Source organism: Vespa crabro, chromosome 16 (genome assembly GCF_910589235.1).
Source record: "Vespa crabro chromosome 16, iyVesCrab1.2, whole genome shotgun sequence".
NCBI lineage: Eukaryota > Metazoa > Arthropoda > Insecta > Hymenoptera > Vespidae > Vespa > Vespa crabro.
The window spans coordinates 5679807-5702548 of NC_060970.1; the positions used below are offsets into that span (position 1 = coordinate 5679807).

Sequence of the window (22742 nt, forward strand, 5' to 3'; positions counted from 1 at the left end):
AATTTAATATAGATATGTAAAAAAACAAAAAAGATGAAAAGAAAAAAAAACAAGCGATACTTATTATAAAGTTATTATAATATTGTTGTCTTCTTTATTCTTACTTATTTAATTGCATGTTATATTAAAGAAAATTAGATTTTATCTCTACATTGAAAGTGTCATATTTATTTTGTGTGTGTGTGTGTGTATATATATATATATATATATATATCGACCATTATTTGTTTATATAATGACGAAAAAACTTCGAATATATAAATAGATAACAAAATTGCATAATATCACTAAAAATTTCAAATATGAAATTTCATATAAAATGAAAGAATAAAGTACTATTTAATAGAAAAGAAGGGCATTTGTACAGCGCTGACAAATGTATTAAAAAGAGAAAGAAAGAAAAATTAATAATTTATATATTAATTCTATCATATACATATACAATGTAAGCTTATTATATAATATATATATATATATATATACACACGTCATGCATATATTAAGATCATATATGTATATATATACATACATATATAATCACATGTGAATATTTTAATGTGACTTTAATTATTAAATGGGACGATCAAAATCTTTATAGAAACAGAAAGAAGAGAGATATATTAATATCAATAAATGCATTTATTCTTAATATTTTAATGCCATGTATAATATTACGTAAAATTAATTAAGAATATCAATCGTTACAATATGTTAGTATTACTGTGTAATACATTAAATGTATTTAATATATTGTATTAATTAACGATCGGCTAAATTGTTATTACATTTTTCTTCAATGTATTCTTTAAAATTACTTATTTTATTGATGTATATGGACACAAACAATAAATTCGCATTAAAAAGCAATCAATCACTTATCTTGAAAAAATATTCATTCGTGTACTTTACCATTTTGATTATTTAATAAAAATAAATTAATTTTTAAATCAATATCGAAACTTATTGAAATCCTAAACTCTGATCGGTTTTAAACGAAAGGAAAACTCCGATAAGCTCCGAGACTTGTATAGAAAAATATAAATTGTATATAAATCTTTAAATATATAAAACACTATAAGGAATACACTAACGACGACAATGCAGATTTTTTGTGACAATAGCGCCAAAGTTGTCCTATGGCAAAATTACAAACTAATAACTGTCACATTGCTTATTAGTATGTTACCCTCTTTATTCTTATAGGTTATGGCCTATAATTGCTCGTACCAACCTTTCTAACTATTAACTAAAATAATCCAAAAGATATTATATATTATATATAATTAAATTATTGTGGTACATTATTAAAATTCTTTGGACTAACATTAAATATTTATGATATTATTATATCCTTGATATAAATATTTTCACCAATAATAAATCATTTAAAAAATATATATCTATGTATGAGTATATGAAATCTATATTGTAGTGTTTTGTAGTAATAACATATTATAAAATAAAATTGTTTTTTCTATAATTTTTTAATAATAACACGTGAGAAAAAACGATTAAAAATGTATTAAAAAATGTTTGATACCTTTGCTTTTTAGCATTTAATGTTATTTACTATAAATTTGAATAAAGTATTTAATTACGATTACAACAATTTAGTTAACGTATAGCACTACTAGAGGCGCTGTATACAGTGTAAAGTGACATAAGACTAATCCATGGGTCGTCCAGGATCGTCGATTGATAATAATTGTTGGAAAACATATCTTTTTACATATGATTGAAAATAAGTGAAATATTTTATCTTAAATCTATATCTTTCTTGATATTTTTGTAATAATTAAGATAAATATATATGTACGTTCGCATATGTAGGTTGCATACGCATACAAACCATACATACACGTATACGTTTTTTGCGTTCGCGCACCCTATATATATATAATTTGTACTCTGTATGCGTGTGTGTGTGTACGTATGTTCGTAATAAGTGTGTGTGTGTGTGTGTGTGTGTATATGAACATAATGTGAGTTTGCTGAAGTGAATCGTGTACTGATTTTCATTGCAAGCTGAATTGTCTGTACTGGCGTTCTGTTTTTATTAATGACGTTTCAAGTATAATATATAATTAAGAATAATGGGTGTTGGCCTTAAACCATTAGAGTTTACTGATTGTTTAACCGATAGTCCGTATTTTCGAGAAAATCTACATTATCATGAACGTGAATTGGAAAAGACCAGCCAGCAGATTAAACGTCTCATCAAGGAGGTCAAAGATCTACTGTTAGCCGCTAAGAGTAAGTTGCGCTGCATAGGATAGGATCACGCATATTGTTACTGCATGTATGCAACAGCTGCTACATTTTCGTTTGTTTGTAAAAGAGTACTGTTCGGTGACAGTTTATCTATCTAGATTATTTCCTAAATATTATTCTATAGTTGTCAAATTTTCTTTCTTTTTTTTTTAATAGCGATTATATTAACACATTTGTTATTATTATTATTACTACTATTATTATTCTGTCTGTGTGTGCGTGTGTGTGTGTGTGTGTGGTATATATGTATATATATATATATGTATACACACATACATGTACATACATAGATATATATATGTGTGTGTGTCGATGTTTTTTATTTTGTATAGAAAATTGTACATAGAATAATTGTTCTCTTAGCACACATAGATAATATCAATTATTTTTCTATTCGCTTGCAAATCAATCAATTCGTTAAACGATGTTTCTTATTTCTTTTTATAAAATTGTTTTTTAATACCCCTTTTTAGTCTATGTCATCTACTAACCATTTTATTATGGGTAAAGTGATATTAATTTCATGTGCTTCATGACGCTCTGAAAACACATTTTTCTATTTCTTTTCCTATATTTTTCTCTTCATACTTTTATATCTAATTCGCATGGAATAAAATTTTACATAAGATTGTGATGGTTTTGTAGATTTATCCCGAGCCCAGCGAGCATTTTCTAAAACACTGCAAAATTTTAGTTTCGAATGTATTGGAGAAACACAAACTGAAGATGAAACTCACATATCGCAAAGTTTAAAGGAATTTGGTAAACTGATAGCATCAATAGAGGATGAAAGGGACCGCATGGTATGCACAATATATAATTCAGTATATAATATACAAATTAAATTTTAAGTTGATATAATGAATGTAATATCTATTAATCATTTTTAACGTTATTAAAATGAACCAAATAACAGGCTGTAGATGACAATTTTGTAAATATATATTACAAAGGTATACATTTTACACGAAGAATGCATCAAAAGAAATGTTTTCAATTGGTTTTACAAATGATACGTACATTTAAAACTATTTATTGGTTTTTATGAGAAAACTTAAAAGAATACTTTCCTTTATATTTCCAAAATCAATATGTAAATTGACTTTACATATTATTTATTTAAAAGTAACTTATAAAAAAGTTTCTTATTATTTTTTTGTTAATATTTAAAAAATCACATATTATATAGTAAGAAATTTGTGATATGTTATGTTTCAATTGCTATCTGTTTTATTCCATTTATTCTTCTAATTGCACTTTGTTTATTCTATGCTTGCATACACACTAGAGTGAAAATCAACTGTGGGACCATTTGCAGCATATATAAATTAAATCATTCAATGAAATTATGATGTAAGACATTCATTACATTCCTGGACAAATCTTACAAAGTTTAGTTTTTTATTTAAATATTGTTATACTATATACACACACACACATATATATATATATATATATATGTATGTATGTATGTATATGTATATACATAGGGTTAAAATTTGTAATATTGTATACATCATTTGTTTTTTGCATGTCGAGTGTCATATATATATTAACACATAAAAAGCAGCACAGATATCGCTAGAGACTCATTCTTCAGAAATAGGATCAAATCTTGTGCATTTATTTATGTCATATTTAGTAAAATCGAGATAAAAATAATTGAGATCTAGCAGAAAATCATACTCTATATTTTTTAATACTAATTAGTTTTCTACTATGATATATCGAGCTCAATTTTCTTTATAATTCAATATCAAAATAGTTGAAAATTAGACCCACATAGTTGTAGAATTCGTAATTTATCATTTTTACTTTTGTTAACAAATTTATATGAATAATAATTGTTTAATAGTTACTAGACGTAGTGGCATATTATCTTTAACAGGAAGAATATTTTTTTTATGATTAATATATTCTACTATTTTATAGTTTTTATACAGGCATAATATTTCAATCTACATACGATACTTTATTATGAAATTCTTTTCAATTCTATGCATTATAAATATGTATTTTAATATTTATAAATTTTTTAACTTTATTTCAAAAATATTCCAAGGGCAAATTAAATAATCTTCACATTAAATAATCTTTAAAAGCACGATTATATTCATTACTTGTATTATTTATCTTAATTTATGTTGCTTTTGATGAATTTATAATTTGTTTTTGGCAATATTACTTTTTCAGCTTGAACGCGCTTATGATCAAATTATACTTCCTTTGGAAAACTTCAGAAAGGAACATATTGGTGGTGTTAAGGTAGATATTTTTTTGTTTCTATTTATCATAATTTTTCATTATTTTTATTTCTGACACTTATAAAAGAAGAATACACATATATATTACTTCAATTTCTATAACTTTTCTTTGCTTTATAGGACGGGAAGAAAAAGTTTGAAAAACAGACTATTAAGTTTTGTCAAAGTCAAGAACGTTATCTAAATCTATCAACAAAAAAGCAGGACAATGTTCTTCAAGAGGTATATGCAAAAATCATTGTATGCAAAAATCATATACATGTATATGTGTATATATATAAATTTTAGGCAGATGCAACGTTGGAAATGGCCAAAAGACATTTTTGCCAAGCTAGTTTAGAATATGTGTTCTTGTTGCAAGAGGTTCAAGAACGGAAGAAATTTGAATTTGTTGAAACAGTGTGTATAATAACTAATATTATTATATAAGCTTTATTTATATTTTTATCGTTTAACATATACTTATAAATATATTGCAGTTACTAAGTTTTATGTTTGGTTGGTTAACGTTCTACCACCAAGGTCACGAAGTAGCAAAGGATTTTAAACCATACATGACTGAATTACAGTTAAAGATACAAAAGGTTTGTTATCTTTATCATATTTATATATATTTTTTATAAATTTTAAATATATACATATATTTATTTATTCTTTTTTTTTTTTTTTTTTTTTTTTTTTTTTATTTATTTATTTATAAAAAATTTATTATTTGAATAATAACGTAGTATTATTGCCGCATTTTTTGTTTAAAATACTTGCAACTTTATTAATCTTATGCATTTTAATAAGAGTGATTTTATTGTGTGTATTGTAATATTACTATTTAAAAATAACTATTAAAACAGAAAATGTGCTTTAAGAGCACTAACATAATATTTAACATGTAGTAGTTATTGGTGTGGTATATGCAAATCTTACAAATATGTATTCGTTACATCAGCATGTCATTGCTCTTTAAATATATCATTTTAAATCAACGTTTATCAATAATATATAATGCGAAGCAAATTAATATGATGCACTAATGTTGGTTATATTTCATTAGTTTTTGCAATTTGTTTTTATTTGACATTACATGTTCCGAATATAATTAGGATAACAGCATGAAGAATTGCCCACTAATTTTTACTTTATGTGTGCGTATTTTTACAAGACTAGAGAGAATTTTCTTGCCACCCGGGATAAAACCGAGTCACTTATGAATAAAATGAAGGATATGAAAAAGGTATGTGTGTTCTTTGTTATTAAAACGTTCAATATTACAAGCTTTGTATTGGAAGCAATTTTATTATGGATTTGGGATTATATTTTTCTAAACGTGCATGATAAATGACGTATTGACGATAAAATTACATATTACCAACCAATTGAAATAGATGAGAGATAATCTATATAAGAAGCAGCATAGCGTACATTTATTATATTATTTGTTTCTTATAGTCCGCAGTGGAGACTGGATTGAACAAACTGCATTCTCGTGAAGGATATTTATTTCTAATGGAAAAAAGTAAATTTTTTTATTTCTATAACTCGCATAAACATTACTGAAAATTTTATCATATATAACTAATAATGTCTATACACACACACACACACACACACATATATATATATTTTGTAATAATATTTTTAAATATTATTTCAGAGGCTTTTGGTACAACATGGACGAAACAATATTGTACATATCAGAAGGATTCAAAAGAATTTACAATGATCCCATACAGTCAACTTACAGGCAAATTTGTAAGTAATATTTCTTAGCAACATGAAGATTTATACACTAGAAAATATTTAATGAATTATTATCGTACCATGTTAAACAGAGTAGTAAAGAAACTCTCACACTGGCATCATGTATAAGGCGTATGTCGGATACAATTGAAAAGCGCTTTTGTTTTGATATCACAGCTATCGATAAGTAAGTGATTTGATGTTATCTTGATTTTATAAAGACGAAGAAAAATATATCATAAGACTTTTATTTTTAGGCCTAATGTAACATATACATTTCAAGCATTATCCGAAGAAGATAGAAAATTATGGATGGATGCGATGGATGGCAAAGAACCAGTGAGTCTAAGCAAAATAATCTTTTGATAGATAATTAAGGATAACTTGAGATAATAAATTTGCATATAAAATTTTTAACACTTTTAGAGTTATCCTTTAGTAGGAACATCAGTTAAAACAGAAGAAAATATTTTGGACGAAACAGGATTCATGTTTGTATCTAAATGTATTACAGTCCTGGAAGACAGAGGTAGAATCTTTTTCATATTTTCTTACAATTGAATTAATATTGATTGAAATTAATATTATAAATAAATACATAAATACATGTACACACACACACACACACATATATATATATATATACACATATATAATGCCACATACATGATCTTAATAATTTATGAGTAAGGGCAATTTTTGTTCAGGTCTAGAAGAACAAGGTTTATATCGAGTCGTTGGTGTTGCCTCTAAAGTAAACAAACTCTTAGCTATGGGTCTCGACAGAAGAAAATTAGAAAAACTTTCTTTAGAAGATCGTTTTGAATGGGAAAGTAAAACTATAACCAGTGCATTAAAAACATATTTACGAACACTTTCCGAACCATTGATGACTTTCCGATACTATAACAGTTTCATTTCAGCTGCGAGTGCGTATAGGTATTCTTTATCATGTTATTTTATTTGCACTTCAATTTAGTAGTGCTATGTTTCTTTGATTAAAGATAAATTCACTAACATATTGCTTTTCTTATGTAAATGCACTTGATATATTATCTTAGTAAGATAGAATATATTGTTTAATCTGCCTAATAGAACACGAAGTGAAAGAAACACGAATAAATGAAATACATGGTCTTGTCTATCGGCTACCAAAGACAAACTTCAATATGCTGACTTTGCTTATACCTCACTTACACAAGTAAATAGATTGATTTTTAATTAAGCCCTATACTTCATTATGATTTATTTTTCATTTTTATCAATTTTATCTTACAGTGTAGCAAATAAAAGTGATAAAAATTTAATGACGGTTGGTAATTTAGCTGTCTGCTTTGGCCCGACATTATTGAGGCCAGAGGAAGAAACAGTGGCCTCTATAATGGATATTAAATTTTACAATATTGTAGTAGAGATATTAATTGAAAACTGTGAAGTTATAATTGCCGGGCCTCCACAAGATATTTTACGCACAACACAAATGATACAAAGCATGGTTACACCTACAGTAATGACCGAAGCAGATGAGGGTCCTACTACTTCCGGAAACGGAAATTCTTTGTTAAGATACCCAGTGCATAGTTCTGTTTCGATACCACATACACATGTAAGCTCATTTTCACATATTCATCTTTTAAAGATGATGGAAGATATCTATATATTAATTTATTTACTTTTTTATTTACTTAGCATGTTACAAGATCTTATTACGATGGGCCTTTAACAATTACGACTAAGTCACCTTCTATAGATGATAGAAAAAATGGTGATTACGAGGACATTGATCCAAGTAGTCATCGTATTCCTGCATTTATAGAGAATCGAAGTGGACGAGTTAAATTAACCAATTCGAATCTTATGTACCATTCAGCGGATAAAGGTTACATTCAAATTATATATTTTACGAAATATTTTATATTATTTATTATAATAATTGATGTCTGACATTTTTATAATTATTTCAGTGCTTACCAGTGGTAACACAAGCAGTTCAAGTGAGTCAATTGCATCAGATCCACATCCATTTACAACAAATATACCAGTCAAACAAAAGCGTGGAACTGCTATGTCAACGCATTATCCTGCTAATTATCCACGAAGTAATCCCACAATATCTATGTAAGTAAATTGTTGTTTCGGAAGAAAGAAAGAAAGAAAGAAAGAAAGAGAAAAAAAAAGAACATCTAGTAGTGTGATAGAAAAATATTAAAAATTATAATTTTGTCAGCACCAATACATCTCCAAGTAGTGGTCGTTCGAGTCCTGGCCAAATGCCTGGGATCTGGTATATAATTTTAAATAAGTATTTAATATATTGCAATATATTTTAATTATTTTAATTTATTAATAATTATTATTTTTTTTTAGGAGAGTACGGACATTATATGCCTGTTTGGCTGAAGGCGATGGGGAATTATCATTTGAACCAAATCAAATTATTACAAACGGTAACATTTTTTTTTAAATAAAAATAATTTCTCTCATAATATATCTTTGCTATTTGTTGAATTTAATTATTAATAAACTTAATTGATTACAGTTAAAGCTTCCTTAGAGCCTGGATGGTTAGAAGGCACCTTGAATGGGAAAACAGGACTAGTTCCAAAAAATTATGTTGAACAGTTACCCTGAAGTTAAAGTAACCAAAGAGTGCCTGTGTCGCATGAAATCATATTTACATTCCATATGCACACATATCTGACCGCCGCATGTAGATTTATATATAGCGGATAAGATTTTCAACCAAACTGATATCATATGTGAAACGCATAATCGTGACTATATCTTTCTTTGGGTACAACGTATTGTATGGTTTAATATATGAATCATATTCCTTAGTGTGTGTGCATCTGTGTGCATGATTTGAGCGATATTTTGGCAATCGCAGAAAAGAAAAATGATGATCGAGGTGTCGCTGAGGTGTCGTCTAAAATAAGTAATAGAAAGCGAAAGCATGTGCATTGGAAAGTCTAAGCGAAATTGTTATCCCGATAATATCATTTTATACAAAAAACTAAATTAATTACTTCTATCACACTGAACAGAAGGGAAACTTCCTTACAGTACATAGTCAATTATAATTATACATTTGTATGTAAACGTACACTTATTTATTAGAAAAACTTTTCTCTCTCCCCCCCCCTCTCTCTCTCTCTCTCCAAGTAATTATGCTGTATATAAAGTTACGTATAGAAAATATAATGCATACACGAATCTATAATAGAATTAATAATATATCTAATATATATAAGTAAATTTTTACTGAAGATATTGCACCAATACATACATATATATATATATATATATATAGGCTATCCCAAAACTGATAATTAATCTTTGAGAGATTGAAAGGGAAAAATTTAGAGACAGACGAAGTTTCTTTTGTCACTTTTTTCTCCGGTCATTATTTACCTAATTATGCACTACGGTAAAGATAATGCATTACGGTATCCAAATCGTCGTTGGCCATATCTACAGGCATTTACGCGATTAGATATTTATATGCCAACTGAAAATCGCCTAATAGCTATAAGGTATTAGAGGTAAAGTCCCGAAGTATTAATAATCTGAGAATAGAGGAAGATATGCTGGCTGGAAGAGTGGTGGACAACGAGCTGTTGGAAATTCGCAAGAGCTATCAGCATCTCGAAGGCAACAATGAATCGTGTACTTTGATTTTACTTCGTATACTCCTTGTTCGATCAATTTATGCTATGTTATAACGCGCATAAGATTGGTCAACTTAATTGTTAAATAACTTACTATCATTCCCAAATTTTATCCTTTTTGATTTTCTTGAAGATCAATTATGAGTTTTGGGACACCCTGTACACGTTCGCGGGCGCCCACACACACACACATTTTTAGAAATTTCTTAAAACAATAGTCTTTTTTTCTCAAGATTATTTGAATTGCTGTATTATATAATATACAACATAGTATATAGCAATAATCATAATGTGATATGAAGTAAACAAATATAAGTTGTAATTGTTATTCTATTATGCTTTTACGAATCATAATATTTATCATGTACATCAAATGAAATATCATAATGTATTATCAATAAGTACTATAAATGATTGTCAAAGAGACAAAATATATATAAATATAAATATAAAAACATGTTTATTTTTTTATAAGGGTCTTTATTACTAGATCGCCGACTACCTAATATAACTATTATTTATATATTTATTAAAACTTTCTTATATCCTATAATCATATGAATACTAAATTTGTAAATGTTAATGCATTTATACAATATGATGAAAGATGCAAATTTTTTTAATTGAAATAAATATATATCAAAAATTTATTCTTAATTGCTATATTGACCACCAGATAATATATCCAGATTTATAAGATTATTATGACGTGAAATAGAGCAAAGACAGATAAATGTACTCAAGTAGATTTTCTTATACATATTTATATATAAGATATTTCTTATATATATATATATATATACAAACAGGTATACATGAATGAATAAATCAATAAAATGCAGCGATATGGCAAATATGTCTAAAAAAGATAAGATATATTATCGAATAGTCTAATGAAAGTGACAGTTATCATATTAATGTAAGACTTGCAATTGTAGAAATGTACACTTTCATTTATTGTCAAAGATGATTGGATGGTGTACTTGTATAAAATATATTTTATATTAATATTAATTTTTCTTTGATTATATCATTAGTACAGCCTTTGAATTAGTAAAAGTATTAAGATATAATTGCAGACGCATTTATATGTATGCAAATGCATTTAGTTAGAGAATCTATTGGTTAATTGTATTAAATGAATCTTCATTGCTAAACAACCTGCTTTCAAAGCATTCCTTTCTACTCTATTCCATATAATACTCATAAACAAAGCATAACACAGTAATGCAGTCAAAAATAAGCGGCCTATATTAAGACCTATACATATACCTATGGATGTAGTAGTAGAATCTAGTCCCATTGACCAAATTATTGGTATAATAAGTAAAAAAACAGCTAGCAAATACCAGAAACACTGATAACGTACAGATATCATGGCAGATTCACATATTCTAATTGCTTCTTGTAAGGATTCTCTTATGTCAATATTATCAATTTTATATATGCCTAAGATCAAAAAACACACACACACACACACACACATATGTATATATATAAATGAATATAATTAATAGATCATTACATGTTTGTTACATTTTAAAGTTTGCAACTTACCATTAGTTAATTTCAAACTTGCCATAATAGCCTCGTGATCTGAATAACTACAATTTTTATTAGGTACTCTTTCAGGAAAAGGTTGTTGATAATTTGTTACGTTAATCTAAACATAAAAAGAAAATTATAACAAATTATAATGTCAAGTAAATTAATATATATTAGATAATAATAAGACACCTTAAAATTTGGCGAACATAAGTATAAAATATGGTCTATGCGTTTCCCTTCCGGATACTTTCTTGCAACTCTTGTGCTTGTATAGCTATTTTTGGCACATTCATTGGTCCCAATATTACTGAAGTTATTTGAGCAAGCATCTACTAATCCAGCAACGCCGCATATAATTCTATAAGCTAAATCTTGTGGCTCGGCATTAAGATCACCACCTAATATCACAGCATCTGAGCCACCGCTTGTCATTCTAATAAATTGTGCTGTATCAAATGCTTGCAAAACTCTATGCGATGCGTACTCATCGTGTTCTTTATTATATTCTGCATGTAACTGTGATTCGCATCATTTCACATTCACACATAAAAAAATATTCTCTTAACTTAACCTTGTTTTCATTTACAACATTTCTATTTTATATAAATTATAAATTTATTAATTTGGAAAAATGAAAATACAAGACTTACGTGTGCAGCATAAATATTGACATTGATATCTTCAATTTTTATTTTACAAAGGCCAACACCTTTACCACCAAACCAATCACCATGATGTATTTTGTGAAAATAGCCGTTTAAAGGCCACCTATGAAACATTACATCTTCAATACAATATTTAGAGAAGATACAAACCCCAGATCCTAGAACACCACTAAAAATAATAAATAAAGCATATTTACAGTGAAATTATAAAATAAGCATTGATAATTATAAAGAGTGATTTCAAAATATTCATTCTACCTAACGTGCTTCGTTAACATATATTATACATTGAAAATATGAACGGTCAAACTTTAATTCTAATATATTTGTCATATACCTATGGAAATAATGCGAATACGGAAGTTTTTCTTGTACTTTAGTTCTAATCATTTTAAAATCATCAATAGACCAAACTTCTTGTAACGATATTATATCGTATTCTTCAGTAGAAAGCTTTTCGGCGATCGCTTCCATACGAATTTTTCTATTTTTTGAAATGTACGGAATACCCCTAAAGAAAAATCAAATATGTCAGATTTTACAAACAAGTAAGAAGGACACAAATTGCTAACATTATTTTATTTTATTTGATCACAATAATAAACATAAACTTGCCAACAATTCAATGTTAGAAAATTGATAATAGCCTCGTGTGACATCATTGAAAAATGATATGAAAAAAATTATAATTATAACCTCCAATACGTTACAAATATAATTTCACTAGTGACAACTTTATTAGTATTGTTCAATATGGTCATGCCACATCATCACTTTTTCATCATTTTTATATTGGCCATAAACTACTGTATTTTAACATCATCACATACATTCACCTAAATAATTTCAATAATGTAGACAATTGATTATTTTATTCTGCTGAAATATTGCGAGACCAGACGACCTCGACGCAATCCGATTGGCTGTCCGTAGGCGCCATAATGGTAAAATATTTCGACCCCTATTATTATGATTATTGTTATGGCTACTGTTTACATCGGCCAAATGGAGCAACGTGACTGGTCGAAACCTTACCGTTATTGTTAATGAAAGTGAATGTAGCCAATGTTATCGCGTCACTATTTCCATTCTCTAAACTTACGTGTGACCAATCAATTTCTTTGCATAATATAGGCCAAAATAAATAAGAACCAATTATATTTCAAGAAATTATCGAGATATTTTCATTGACATTTCTAACCGAATTGTTTTTATTTAAAATTACAAAATAAAATGAGTTAGTAAATTTCAATTATTACACAAATATATTTCTCACGGATGCATCAAATGCATAGGCATATCTATAAATAAAATCTAATAGATACATAGAAAGTGTGGCTTGTGAAAGACATTTCATTGTGTTCTATGATGAAATACGTGAAACGGTGTGTATGTTTTACATGCAATACAATTGTTAATATATCGAACGATGCAAAAAATATTTTATATTATTTGTGATTGCAGTGAAATAAATTTACTTGAAGATGTAGAAAGTTAGTTAATTTTTATCGAAATTAAAAAATTCCAGAAGATTCGAATTGATACTGATTAAATAGAGCGAACCAAAGTCATCTCCCTTTTTTCATCCCCACCATTTGGGCGGTGCTATGGGGGAAATCTTTGTATGCACAATTTGTGTTAAAGTATCTCAAGTTTTTTAAACTATTTAAACGAGGTTTCCTTACGAGTTTCGTTATTTTGTGGTGATATTTTTATATAGTGTGTGTGTGTGCGTGCGTGCGTGCGTGCGTGCGCCCGCGTGTGTATAAATAAAAAATTTAAAAGCTATGCTTTGATATAAATGTGTTGTTTACAGCATAAAATAATCCAAAAATAATGAATAAATTTATTTTATTTCATACTTATAATATCATTGTTTGATTAAACATTTTACTTTGCGAAGACTATGAGGATTTAATTATTGTTAATAATAAGAGAGAAATCATGGCTACCGATAAAGTAACTTTGGGTGATGCTCTTTCTAATGTCGACGTACTCGACGAGTTTACTTTGCCAGATGAACAACCTTGCATCGAAGCTCAACCATGCTCTGTTGTTTACCAAGCAAATTTTGATACCAATTTTGAAGATAGAAATGGTTTTGTTACCGGTATTGCCAAATATATTGAAGAGGCTACTGTTCATGCTAGTTTGGTAAGAATGACATACTTGTTAACTTATTTTTCTTGAGTAACAAAACAAAACAAATTGTATTAGAAAAAATAATCAATATTTTATAGAATGAACTGTTAGAAGAAGGATTAGAACATGCCGTTATGTTATACACATGGAGATGTTGTTCACGTGCTATTCCACAACCAAAATCAAACGAACAACCAAATAGAGTTGAAATTTATGAAAAAACAGTAGAAGTGCTTGCACCTGAAGTTAATAAATTGTTAAATTTTATGTATTTCCAAGTATGCCATTTATCAAAATATTTAATTCTAATCTCTATTACTAAAGGACCGATCTATTTACTAAATGTACAATACTTTTATTTAGCGGAAAGCTATAGAAAGATTTTCAGGAGAGGTGAAGCGTTTATGTCATCATGAGAAAAGAAAAGATTTCGTATCTGAAGCATATTTGCTGACTTTGGGAAAGTTCATAAATATGTTTGCTGTCTTGGATGAATTGAAAAATATGAAGTCTAGCGTCAAAAATGATTACTCTACGTATAGGAGGTAAATAAATTTTCCACCTCTTTATTCATGTATATACATACACACACACACACACACACACACATATATATATATATAAACACATCTTTTTTACAGAGCTGCGCAATTTCTAAAAGTCATGTCTGATTCTCAAACGCTTCAAGAATCTCAAAATTTGTCAATGTTCTTGGCAACACAAAACAAGATACGTGATACTGTGAAAGAAAATTTAGAAAAAATCCCAGGTTATGAAGAGCTACTAGCTGACGTTGTAAATATATGTGTTTATATGTTTGAAACTAAAATGTATCTTACTCCAAACGAGAAACATATGCTAGTCAAAGTTATGGGATTTGGTTTATTCCTGATGGATAGTGAATTGTGCAACATAAACAAATTAGATCAAAAGAAAAAATTAAAGTTAGATAGAATTGATAGAATATTTAAAAATTTGGAAGTAGTACCATTATTCGGTGATATGCAGATTGCGCCGTTTAATTATATTAAACGTTCAAAACATTTTGATGCTTCTAAGTGGCCACTTTCTTCTTCTTCAAATAATATAAGTCCACAAGCTGACCTTATGGTTCATCTGCCTCAAATTAGAGACGATCATGTAAAATATATAAGCGAATTAGCAAGGTATAATACATTTAATCATAACAGTCTTTAAAGTATATTTCTCGTTTTAATAATCCTAGCGTATTAATTTTCTTTTCTTTTTACCTCCATTGTATGGATGTAGATATAGTAACGAAGTAACTACGACCTACAAAGAATGTGGTAGTGACGTGGAAAATCGTGACACTGCAGAATTAGCTTTACGTGGATTACAATTACTTTCTCAATGGACAAGTGTTGTAACAGAACTTTATAGTTGGAAACTGCTTCATCCGACGGATCATCATATGAATAAAGAGTGTCCTCAAGAAGCAGAAGAATATGAAAGAGTAAGTTTTATCTTTCCCCTTTCTTTTTGATTTAATATTATCAAAATAAAAAATAAATCTTCTATTAGGCCACACGCTATAATTATACCGATGAAGAAAAATTTGCTCTTATTGAAGTCATTGCAATGATTAAAGGATTACAAGTATTAATGGCACGCATGGAGACAGTATTTATTGATGCAATACGTCGGAATATTTATGCAGAGTTACAAGATTTTGTACAACTTGCTTTACGTGAGCCCCTAAGGAAGGCTATAAAAAATAAAAAGGATCTTATTCGAAGGTTTGCAATTTTTTTAATGCTGTTTTTAAAGAACAATAATCACTTAGTAACTTAACAATATTTTATATTAGCATAGTTTTATTATAAGCAAATGCAAATAAAAAATTTTTTTCCTTTTAGCATAATTGTTTCTGTGAGAGAAACTTGCGCTGATTGGCATTTTGGAGTTGAACCATTAGGAGATCCTGCTTTAAAGGGGAAAAAAGATCCAGATAATGGATTTGGTATTAAAGTCCCACGAAGGAATGTTGGTTAGTTCCAATCAAAATAATAATCAATATTGTAATCATTATCATATCTTGAGTTTCTTGAATTACTTGATTATTTTCATCCAGGCCCTTCCTCGACGCAACTCTATATGGTTCGTACTATGTTGGAATCATTAATTGCTGATAAGAGTGGTGGAAAACGTACATTGAGAAAGGATATTGATGGACAATATCTTGTACAAATTGATCAGTTTCATAAAACCAGTTTTTATTGGAGTTATCTTTTGAATTTTAGCGGTACGTATATTCTGTCAAATATAAAAAAAAATAATGTAATAATATTTATATATTTCTTTCTAGAATCGTTACAAAATTGTTGCGACTTGTCACAATTATGGTATAGAGAATTTTATTTAGAAATGACTATGGGCCGAAAAATACAGGTGAACATGTTGCTTATTTATAAATTAACTTAATATTAAATGACTTTATTCTTCAATCATTTGAATGAACTTGAGAAAAATTATAATAGGCTTTAACATATAATTTTTTATTTACAAATGGTAAATAAAATATATATGCATATAAAATTAAACGTTTTTTTGACGTACGTTCTCATAATATATAATTATTCTTTAATAATTAGAAATGTCAAGTACGTCATCAGCATAATGAGGAATGCAGCGATTTAATTACAATGGAGAAACGAATTCAAGTATTTTATCTGCTATCACAAATAATATTATCTTATTCTAATATCCTATGCTAAAGTTAACGTTATAATTATATTCTTTATTATAGTTTCCAATTGAAATGTCCATGCCTTGGATATTGACTGATCATATATTAAGAAGCAAGGAGCCATCAATGATGGAGTATGTAAAAATATTATAGACATATTAATTGGATATGCAAAATACTTGATTAATCATTTCATTTTTATATCTTTTAGGTATGTTCTATATCCCTTGGATCTCTACAATGATAGTGCATTGTATGCATTAACTATATTTCGAAAACAATTTCTTTACGATGAAGTCGAGGCTGAAGTTAATTTATGTTTCGATCAGTTTGTTTATAAATTAAGCGAACAAATTTTCGCTCATTATAAACAGTTAGCTGCTAGTATTTTATTAGATAAACGATTTAGAGTAGAATGCGTAGCTTTAGGAGCATATTTACTTTCTTATCCTCGTGCTAATAGATATGAAACTTTATTAAAACAACGACACGTTCAATTATTGGGAAGAAGCATTGATTTAAATAAACTAATCACCCAACGTATCAATGCTGACATGCAAAAATCCTTAGATTTAGCGATTAGTAAATTTGAATCTGGAGATATTACAGGAGTAGTGGTAAGTTGAAAAGATTACTGCGCCTTAATATTATTTTTGTAACGAGCTAAAGTTCATGCATTTATATTTACTTTATAAAACAAATACATACGTGTGTATGTTATGTGTATGCATATCTATCTATGTGTATGTATATGTATGTATGTATATATATATATATATACACACACACACACGCAGGAACTAGAAGGATTACTACAAGTCAATCGGCTTACTCATAAACTACTAAGCAAATGGCTTGCACTTGATGAATACGATGCTATGTTCAGAGAAGCAAATCATAATGTTCTTGCTCCGTATGGAAGAATAACACTCCATGTATTTTGGGAATTGAATTATGACTTTTTACCAAATTATTGTTACAATGCTGCAACGAATAGGTAAAATAAATCTTCTAAATTATTTCTTTACTAATAACGACTAATTTTTTGGATTCATTGAAAATTTCTTTGAAGGTTCGTCAAGTGCCGTGGTCTTCAATTTGTACAACCAGTACATAGAGATAAACCGCCACAAATGTCTCATCATTATCTCTGGGGTAGCAAGCAATTAAATTTAGCATATAGTACCCAATATGGGCAGTATTCTGGATTCGTTGGGCCATATCATTTCCGTACTATGTGTAAATTATTAGGGTATCAAGGTATAGCAGTAGTTATGGAGGAACTTTTAAAAATAGTTAAGTCGTTAATTCAAGGAAGCTTGCATCAGTTCACTAAAACTTTAATGGAAGCTATGCCAAAAGTTTGTAAGCTTCCTCGTTACGATTATGGATCTCCTGGGGTATTGGGATATTATCATGCTCAGTTAAACGACATCGTACAATATCCTGATGCGAAAACAGAATTATTTCATAATTTTCGAGAATTCGGTAATACCATTTTATTTTGTCTTCTAATGGAGCAAGCACTTTCGCAAGAAGAAGTTTGCGATTTATTACATGCAGCACCATTCCAAAATATATTACCTAGACCTTATTGTAAAGGTACAATTATTTACTCGAACAATATGATTTTATTATTCGAATAAAAGTATATAATAATTTCTCTTAATGGGTGAAATTTCAGAGGGTGAGAAACCTGAAACCAAACAAAAGCGACTTGAAGCCAAATATGCAGCGTTACAGATTGTACCTAATGTAGATAAATTGGGTACTGCTAAGGTAATTAATAATACTGAATGAATTAATAATTATGAAATCGTACATAACTTTTATTTGCCATTTATTTTTCTAGCAAGCGATGATTGCTAGAGAAGGAGACCTGTTAACGAGAGAACGGCTTTGTTGTGGCTTATCAATATTTGAAATCGTACTTAGCAGATTGCGCAGTTTCTTAGATGATCCTATTTGGGTTGGGCCACCACCTGCGAATGGAGTAATGAATGTGGACGAATGTACAGAATTCCATAGACTTTGGAGTGCTCTACAATTTGTATATTGCATTCCTGTTGGAGATACAGAATTTACCGTTGAGTCAGTAATATAACAGAATTCTTACTCTTAGTTCTTCTATCATACAAAATCATCATATATATATATATATATATATATATCCCGTAGGGAATTATTTGGCGAAGGCTTACATTGGGCTGGATGCGCTATGATAGTACTTCTTGGCCAACAAAGAAGGTTCGAAGCTCTTGACTTTTGCTATCACATTCTCAGAGTGCAGCGTGTAGATGGCAAGGATGAAAATGTCAAAGGAATCGTATGCATTTTTATTCAACATTCTCTTATATTTTATCTTTTTGTGCTTGTTCAGTTTAATCATATCTTTGTTTTCTTTTTACAGCGTTTAAAAAGAATGGTTGATCGTATAAGGAGATTCCAAGTATTAAATTCTCAAATTTTTGCTGTATTAAATAAGTATTTAAAAAGTGGAGATAGCGATGCGACCAGTGTGGAACACGTCCGTTGTTTTCCTCCGCCAATACATCCTTCGCTTGCACATGCTCAACAACATTATCATGCTCCTGAGTACTTACGCCAAATGAATCATCAATAAAGGTAAATCTGTGAAGAGAGTCATCTGCAAGAATAAATAGTAAATTTTTTTTTCAAGACTGACAGATTTATTTCCAAAAGATCATAACGTTAAGTTTTTAAATTCAGGATTTTTAGATCATTGCAAAGCTACTTCTAATATAATAAATAATTTCAAAATATATCCAATTGATTAATAAACATTAAAGCTTTTGGATACTTTTCTGAAATTTATTGTTTCCATGAATGAATCATTTAATGCTTCCAATGAAATAAATAAAACCGTATTGGATCTATAATATTATCTAAAAAAGATAGTGATTAATATATTGTGCTTAAGTACAAAAAGGATAATTTTCTTTCTTTTCCATGCCTTTAGAACAAGCATCGTCTTGCAGTTATAAAATACTATACGGTATTTAGGATAAAGAACACTTAATAAAAGTGATGTTTAGGTCAAATCATTTAAAAGCGATCCAATGATTCGTTGGATTGTGGGATTATGATAACATTTGTAAATTATGCCAGTAATGTATGTTGTGCGCATATTGTGCATTTATGTAAACAGAGTAAGACCTGTTATTTCTTAAATATAAATTCCGTATATTATAAATGTGTATATGCGTGTATGTGAGCCTGCCAAAGGCTAACTTTTATCAAAGTATACATTTTCTCATCTGGATCATGAACACAAAGTAAACGCGATTTTATTGTTTTCACTGTTCTTTGTTTTTTTTTTTTCTTTTCTTTTTCGTGCGTTCATTTTTAAATATACACGTTAATATTTAAAAAAAAATATATATATATATATATTTATATTTTATTAATCATAATATCTTCATTTTTTTATATTCTATTAAAAATATATTAAAATTCAAATGAGAAGAAATGTCAGTATAACGTGTATAATTGCAGATAAAAATAACAGTTTTATAATTGTTCAAACCTTTTTTAATTTATATATTAATAATTTAGAAATTAATATATTTAAATTCTTCATGATATTCAACGGATATTCAGATATTTGATATACATTTATTTTAAATATAATATAAAAATGTACGCTTATGTATGAAAGAAAATGATAATAATAATAATAAAAAGAATATTTACCAATAACATGAAAGATCAAAGATCTGCAAAAAAATCTGATGCGTTGTTAACCTTACTACTTGGTAGATTATGTATCATTTGCCTTTGTTTACCACCCTTTTTACGCTCACAAGTATTTAATGTTTCCAAATACTCTACATTCCAAAATTTGATGTCGTCGTTATGAGAAGAGGATGCTATTAATGTACCATCGCTATTAACATCAAGCACTTCGATAGAAAGATCATGTTGACCTACTACACCAAGATGGTGATGTGGAAATAAACTTGTTGCTCTACAAATCAATATTAAATATCTAAACAACAAGTTCTTTAAATTATAATATATATATATATATATTATTAGAGAAGCTTAATATTTACCTAAGTATTCCGTCCTCACCGCCAGTTATTACAATATTCTCTGTAATAGGAATCAGACAGTTTAGAGCTTTTTTCGTTAAACTTGGAAATTCATCCGAATGTAGACCAAATTCTCCCCAATTAAATACATACATTTTTCCTTTGCTACTAGCAGCTAAAAGCTTTGTCTCTGATTTAAATAGACCAAGGCATAAAAATTCTTCTTCGTATTCTTCCGACTATATTGATTTAAAATTGAGTAATGTTAAAAAAGAAAAGCATATAAGAAGACAATAAATTACCTGGAGATGCAGTTTCCTTGCAGGCATATTAATTGTTGTAAGCGATCCATCTCCACTAGCACACACTAGATATTTATTGTCGCTATTCGTAATCATAGCGCTAACATAGTCCTCCATTTGTTTTATTGAAAATATAGGAGTATTACCTTTCTGTCTAAGATCCCACACTTTGAAAAATATATATTTTCATTTTAATAAAATTACAAATATATCAAATCATCATAATAATATATAAATATTATCAAGTATTACATTTAACAACGCCATCATCATCGCCAGTTGCAAATCCGTGTTCTCCAAGAATATTCATGGTATATACAGGTTGCCTAAAAAATCCAAATGCATTATGTTTAGTGTAACTAATATCTTTTGTATATAAAAGGGAAAGAATCTTACTTATCAATTTTAAACCTACATACTCATGAGCATTTTCATATAATCTTATTAACTTTTCAGTTTCCATGTCTGTAATCATTACAGATAAGTCTTTTGCTGTAGAAAAAAGTGTTTGACCATCGTGACTGAATTCGATGTCTCTGCAAGCTTTGAGATGTAATTCCATGGTTGATACGAGTTCCGTCTCTTCATTAGTATACTTGAATCTATTGAGATATACATAATATAACATTATTATTATCAAATATATATAATATAACATTATTATTTACAGTTTTTAACTTACAATATAACATCTCCTAGGATATTGGCCACAGCAATCATATCATTTTCAGGATGAAAACATATATCTACTATAAAATCGTCCAATGTAATCGTTGGAGGATGAATTCTTTGTAATTCCTTAGATCTAATTATAGCCTTTACCGTTTCATCTTCTTCTTCATTTTCATTTAACGTTAAGAATTCTCTACTGCTACCTTTGAGATATAAAATAAATAAATGAATGTTAATCAGAGGTTTTGTAATAATAATAATAATAAGAAATTACACGTATACGCACCTGCGCCAGAGGAATTATGATTTATGTTTGTGTCGTAAGATACTTCATCGTTACATTCCATCTCTGTATCTGAATTTAAACTAGAATCTAAATACATTGTAAAATTATACCGTAACAATATTTGAACAAGTTTAAACACTTCATTAACATATAAAATATTTTGTTCTTAATAATTGAACACGTTATTTAAAAAAAGGTATAGGTTATGCAAAGGGACAAGACCATAAATAACATGTTATTCGAATTTAACTTTATAATCACATATATTTATGCGATAAACAACTTATGCGACTCACGTTATAATTAACTTTATAATCTAATCCTTATTGATAGTTTTGATTTATTTAAATTAATCAAAAACAATCAAAGTCAAAAATAGCACGCGTGATTTTTAAATGACACGAAGAGACATCTGTCAACGTATTAAT

The 22742-nt window shown here is 28.3% G+C and overlaps 4 protein-coding genes across 9 annotated transcripts; 2 read left to right on the forward strand and 2 right to left on the reverse strand.

Annotated features, from left to right (window-relative positions):
- The first annotated feature begins 1635 nt into the window (after positions 1-1635).
- On the forward strand, positions 1636-9372 carry LOC124429755 (rho GTPase-activating protein 26). Of its 3 annotated transcripts, XM_046975396.1 has the most exons (20): positions 1636-2253; positions 2917-3074; positions 4465-4536; positions 4656-4757; positions 4824-4934; positions 5015-5119; positions 5692-5763; positions 5979-6045; positions 6184-6281; positions 6362-6456; positions 6527-6608; positions 6696-6798; positions 6977-7198; positions 7365-7470; positions 7548-7875; positions 7959-8148; positions 8234-8387; positions 8497-8553; positions 8637-8716; positions 8809-9372. In XM_046975396.1, the coding sequence occupies exons 1-20, from the start codon at positions 2094-2096 to the stop codon at positions 8898-8900; spliced, it is 2454 nt and encodes an 817-aa protein (XP_046831352.1). In that variant the 5' UTR covers positions 1636-2093; the 3' UTR covers positions 8901-9372. The 3 variants fall into 3 exon arrangements, with proteins under 3 accessions (XP_046831352.1, XP_046831353.1, XP_046831354.1); XM_046975397.1 differs by lacking the exon at positions 8497-8553; XM_046975398.1 differs by lacking the exon at positions 5692-5763.
- LOC124429756 (putative neutral sphingomyelinase) lies at positions 9361-13080 on the reverse strand. The gene is made up of 6 exons (XM_046975399.1): positions 12766-13080; positions 12488-12661; positions 12136-12319; positions 11675-12001; positions 11495-11600; positions 9361-11386 (listed from the first exon to the last, which is right to left on the reverse strand). The coding sequence occupies exons 1-6, from the start codon at positions 12810-12812 to the stop codon at positions 11043-11045; spliced, it is 1182 nt and encodes a 393-aa protein (XP_046831355.1). The 5' UTR covers positions 12813-13080; the 3' UTR covers positions 9361-11042.
- Positions 13081-13344: 264 nt separating this feature from the next.
- On the forward strand, positions 13345-20213 carry LOC124429856 (cytoplasmic FMR1-interacting protein). Of its 3 annotated transcripts, none has more exons than XM_046975631.1 (19): positions 13345-14304; positions 14391-14570; positions 14656-14837; positions 14934-15458; positions 15562-15766; positions 15835-16049; positions 16170-16300; positions 16385-16555; positions 16619-16701; positions 16905-16973; positions 17060-17133; positions 17211-17616; positions 17797-17996; positions 18072-18601; positions 18684-18778; positions 18852-19090; positions 19178-19325; positions 19410-19624; positions 19980-20213. In XM_046975631.1, the coding sequence occupies exons 1-18, from the start codon at positions 14095-14097 to the stop codon at positions 19620-19622; spliced, it is 3876 nt and encodes a 1291-aa protein (XP_046831587.1). In that variant the 5' UTR covers positions 13345-14094; the 3' UTR covers positions 19623-19624; positions 19980-20213. The 3 variants fall into 3 exon arrangements, with proteins under 3 accessions (XP_046831587.1, XP_046831586.1, XP_046831585.1); XM_046975630.1 differs by having other exon boundaries at positions 13345-13535; positions 13615-14304; positions 19410-20213; XM_046975629.1 differs by having other exon boundaries at positions 19410-20213.
- LOC124429860 (WD repeat-containing protein 55 homolog) lies at positions 19333-22729 on the reverse strand. Of its 2 annotated transcripts, XM_046975640.1 has the most exons (9): positions 22611-22729; positions 22315-22401; positions 22039-22231; positions 21776-21958; positions 21609-21682; positions 21357-21523; positions 21076-21293; positions 20714-20987; positions 19333-19646 (listed from the first exon to the last, which is right to left on the reverse strand). In XM_046975640.1, the coding sequence occupies exons 2-8, from the start codon at positions 22373-22375 to the stop codon at positions 20729-20731; spliced, it is 1155 nt and encodes a 384-aa protein (XP_046831596.1). In that variant the 5' UTR covers positions 22376-22401; positions 22611-22729; the 3' UTR covers positions 19333-19646; positions 20714-20728. The 2 variants fall into 2 exon arrangements, with proteins under 2 accessions (XP_046831596.1, XP_046831595.1); XM_046975639.1 differs by having other exon boundaries at positions 22315-22696.
- Positions 22730-22742: the final 13 nt, after the last annotated feature.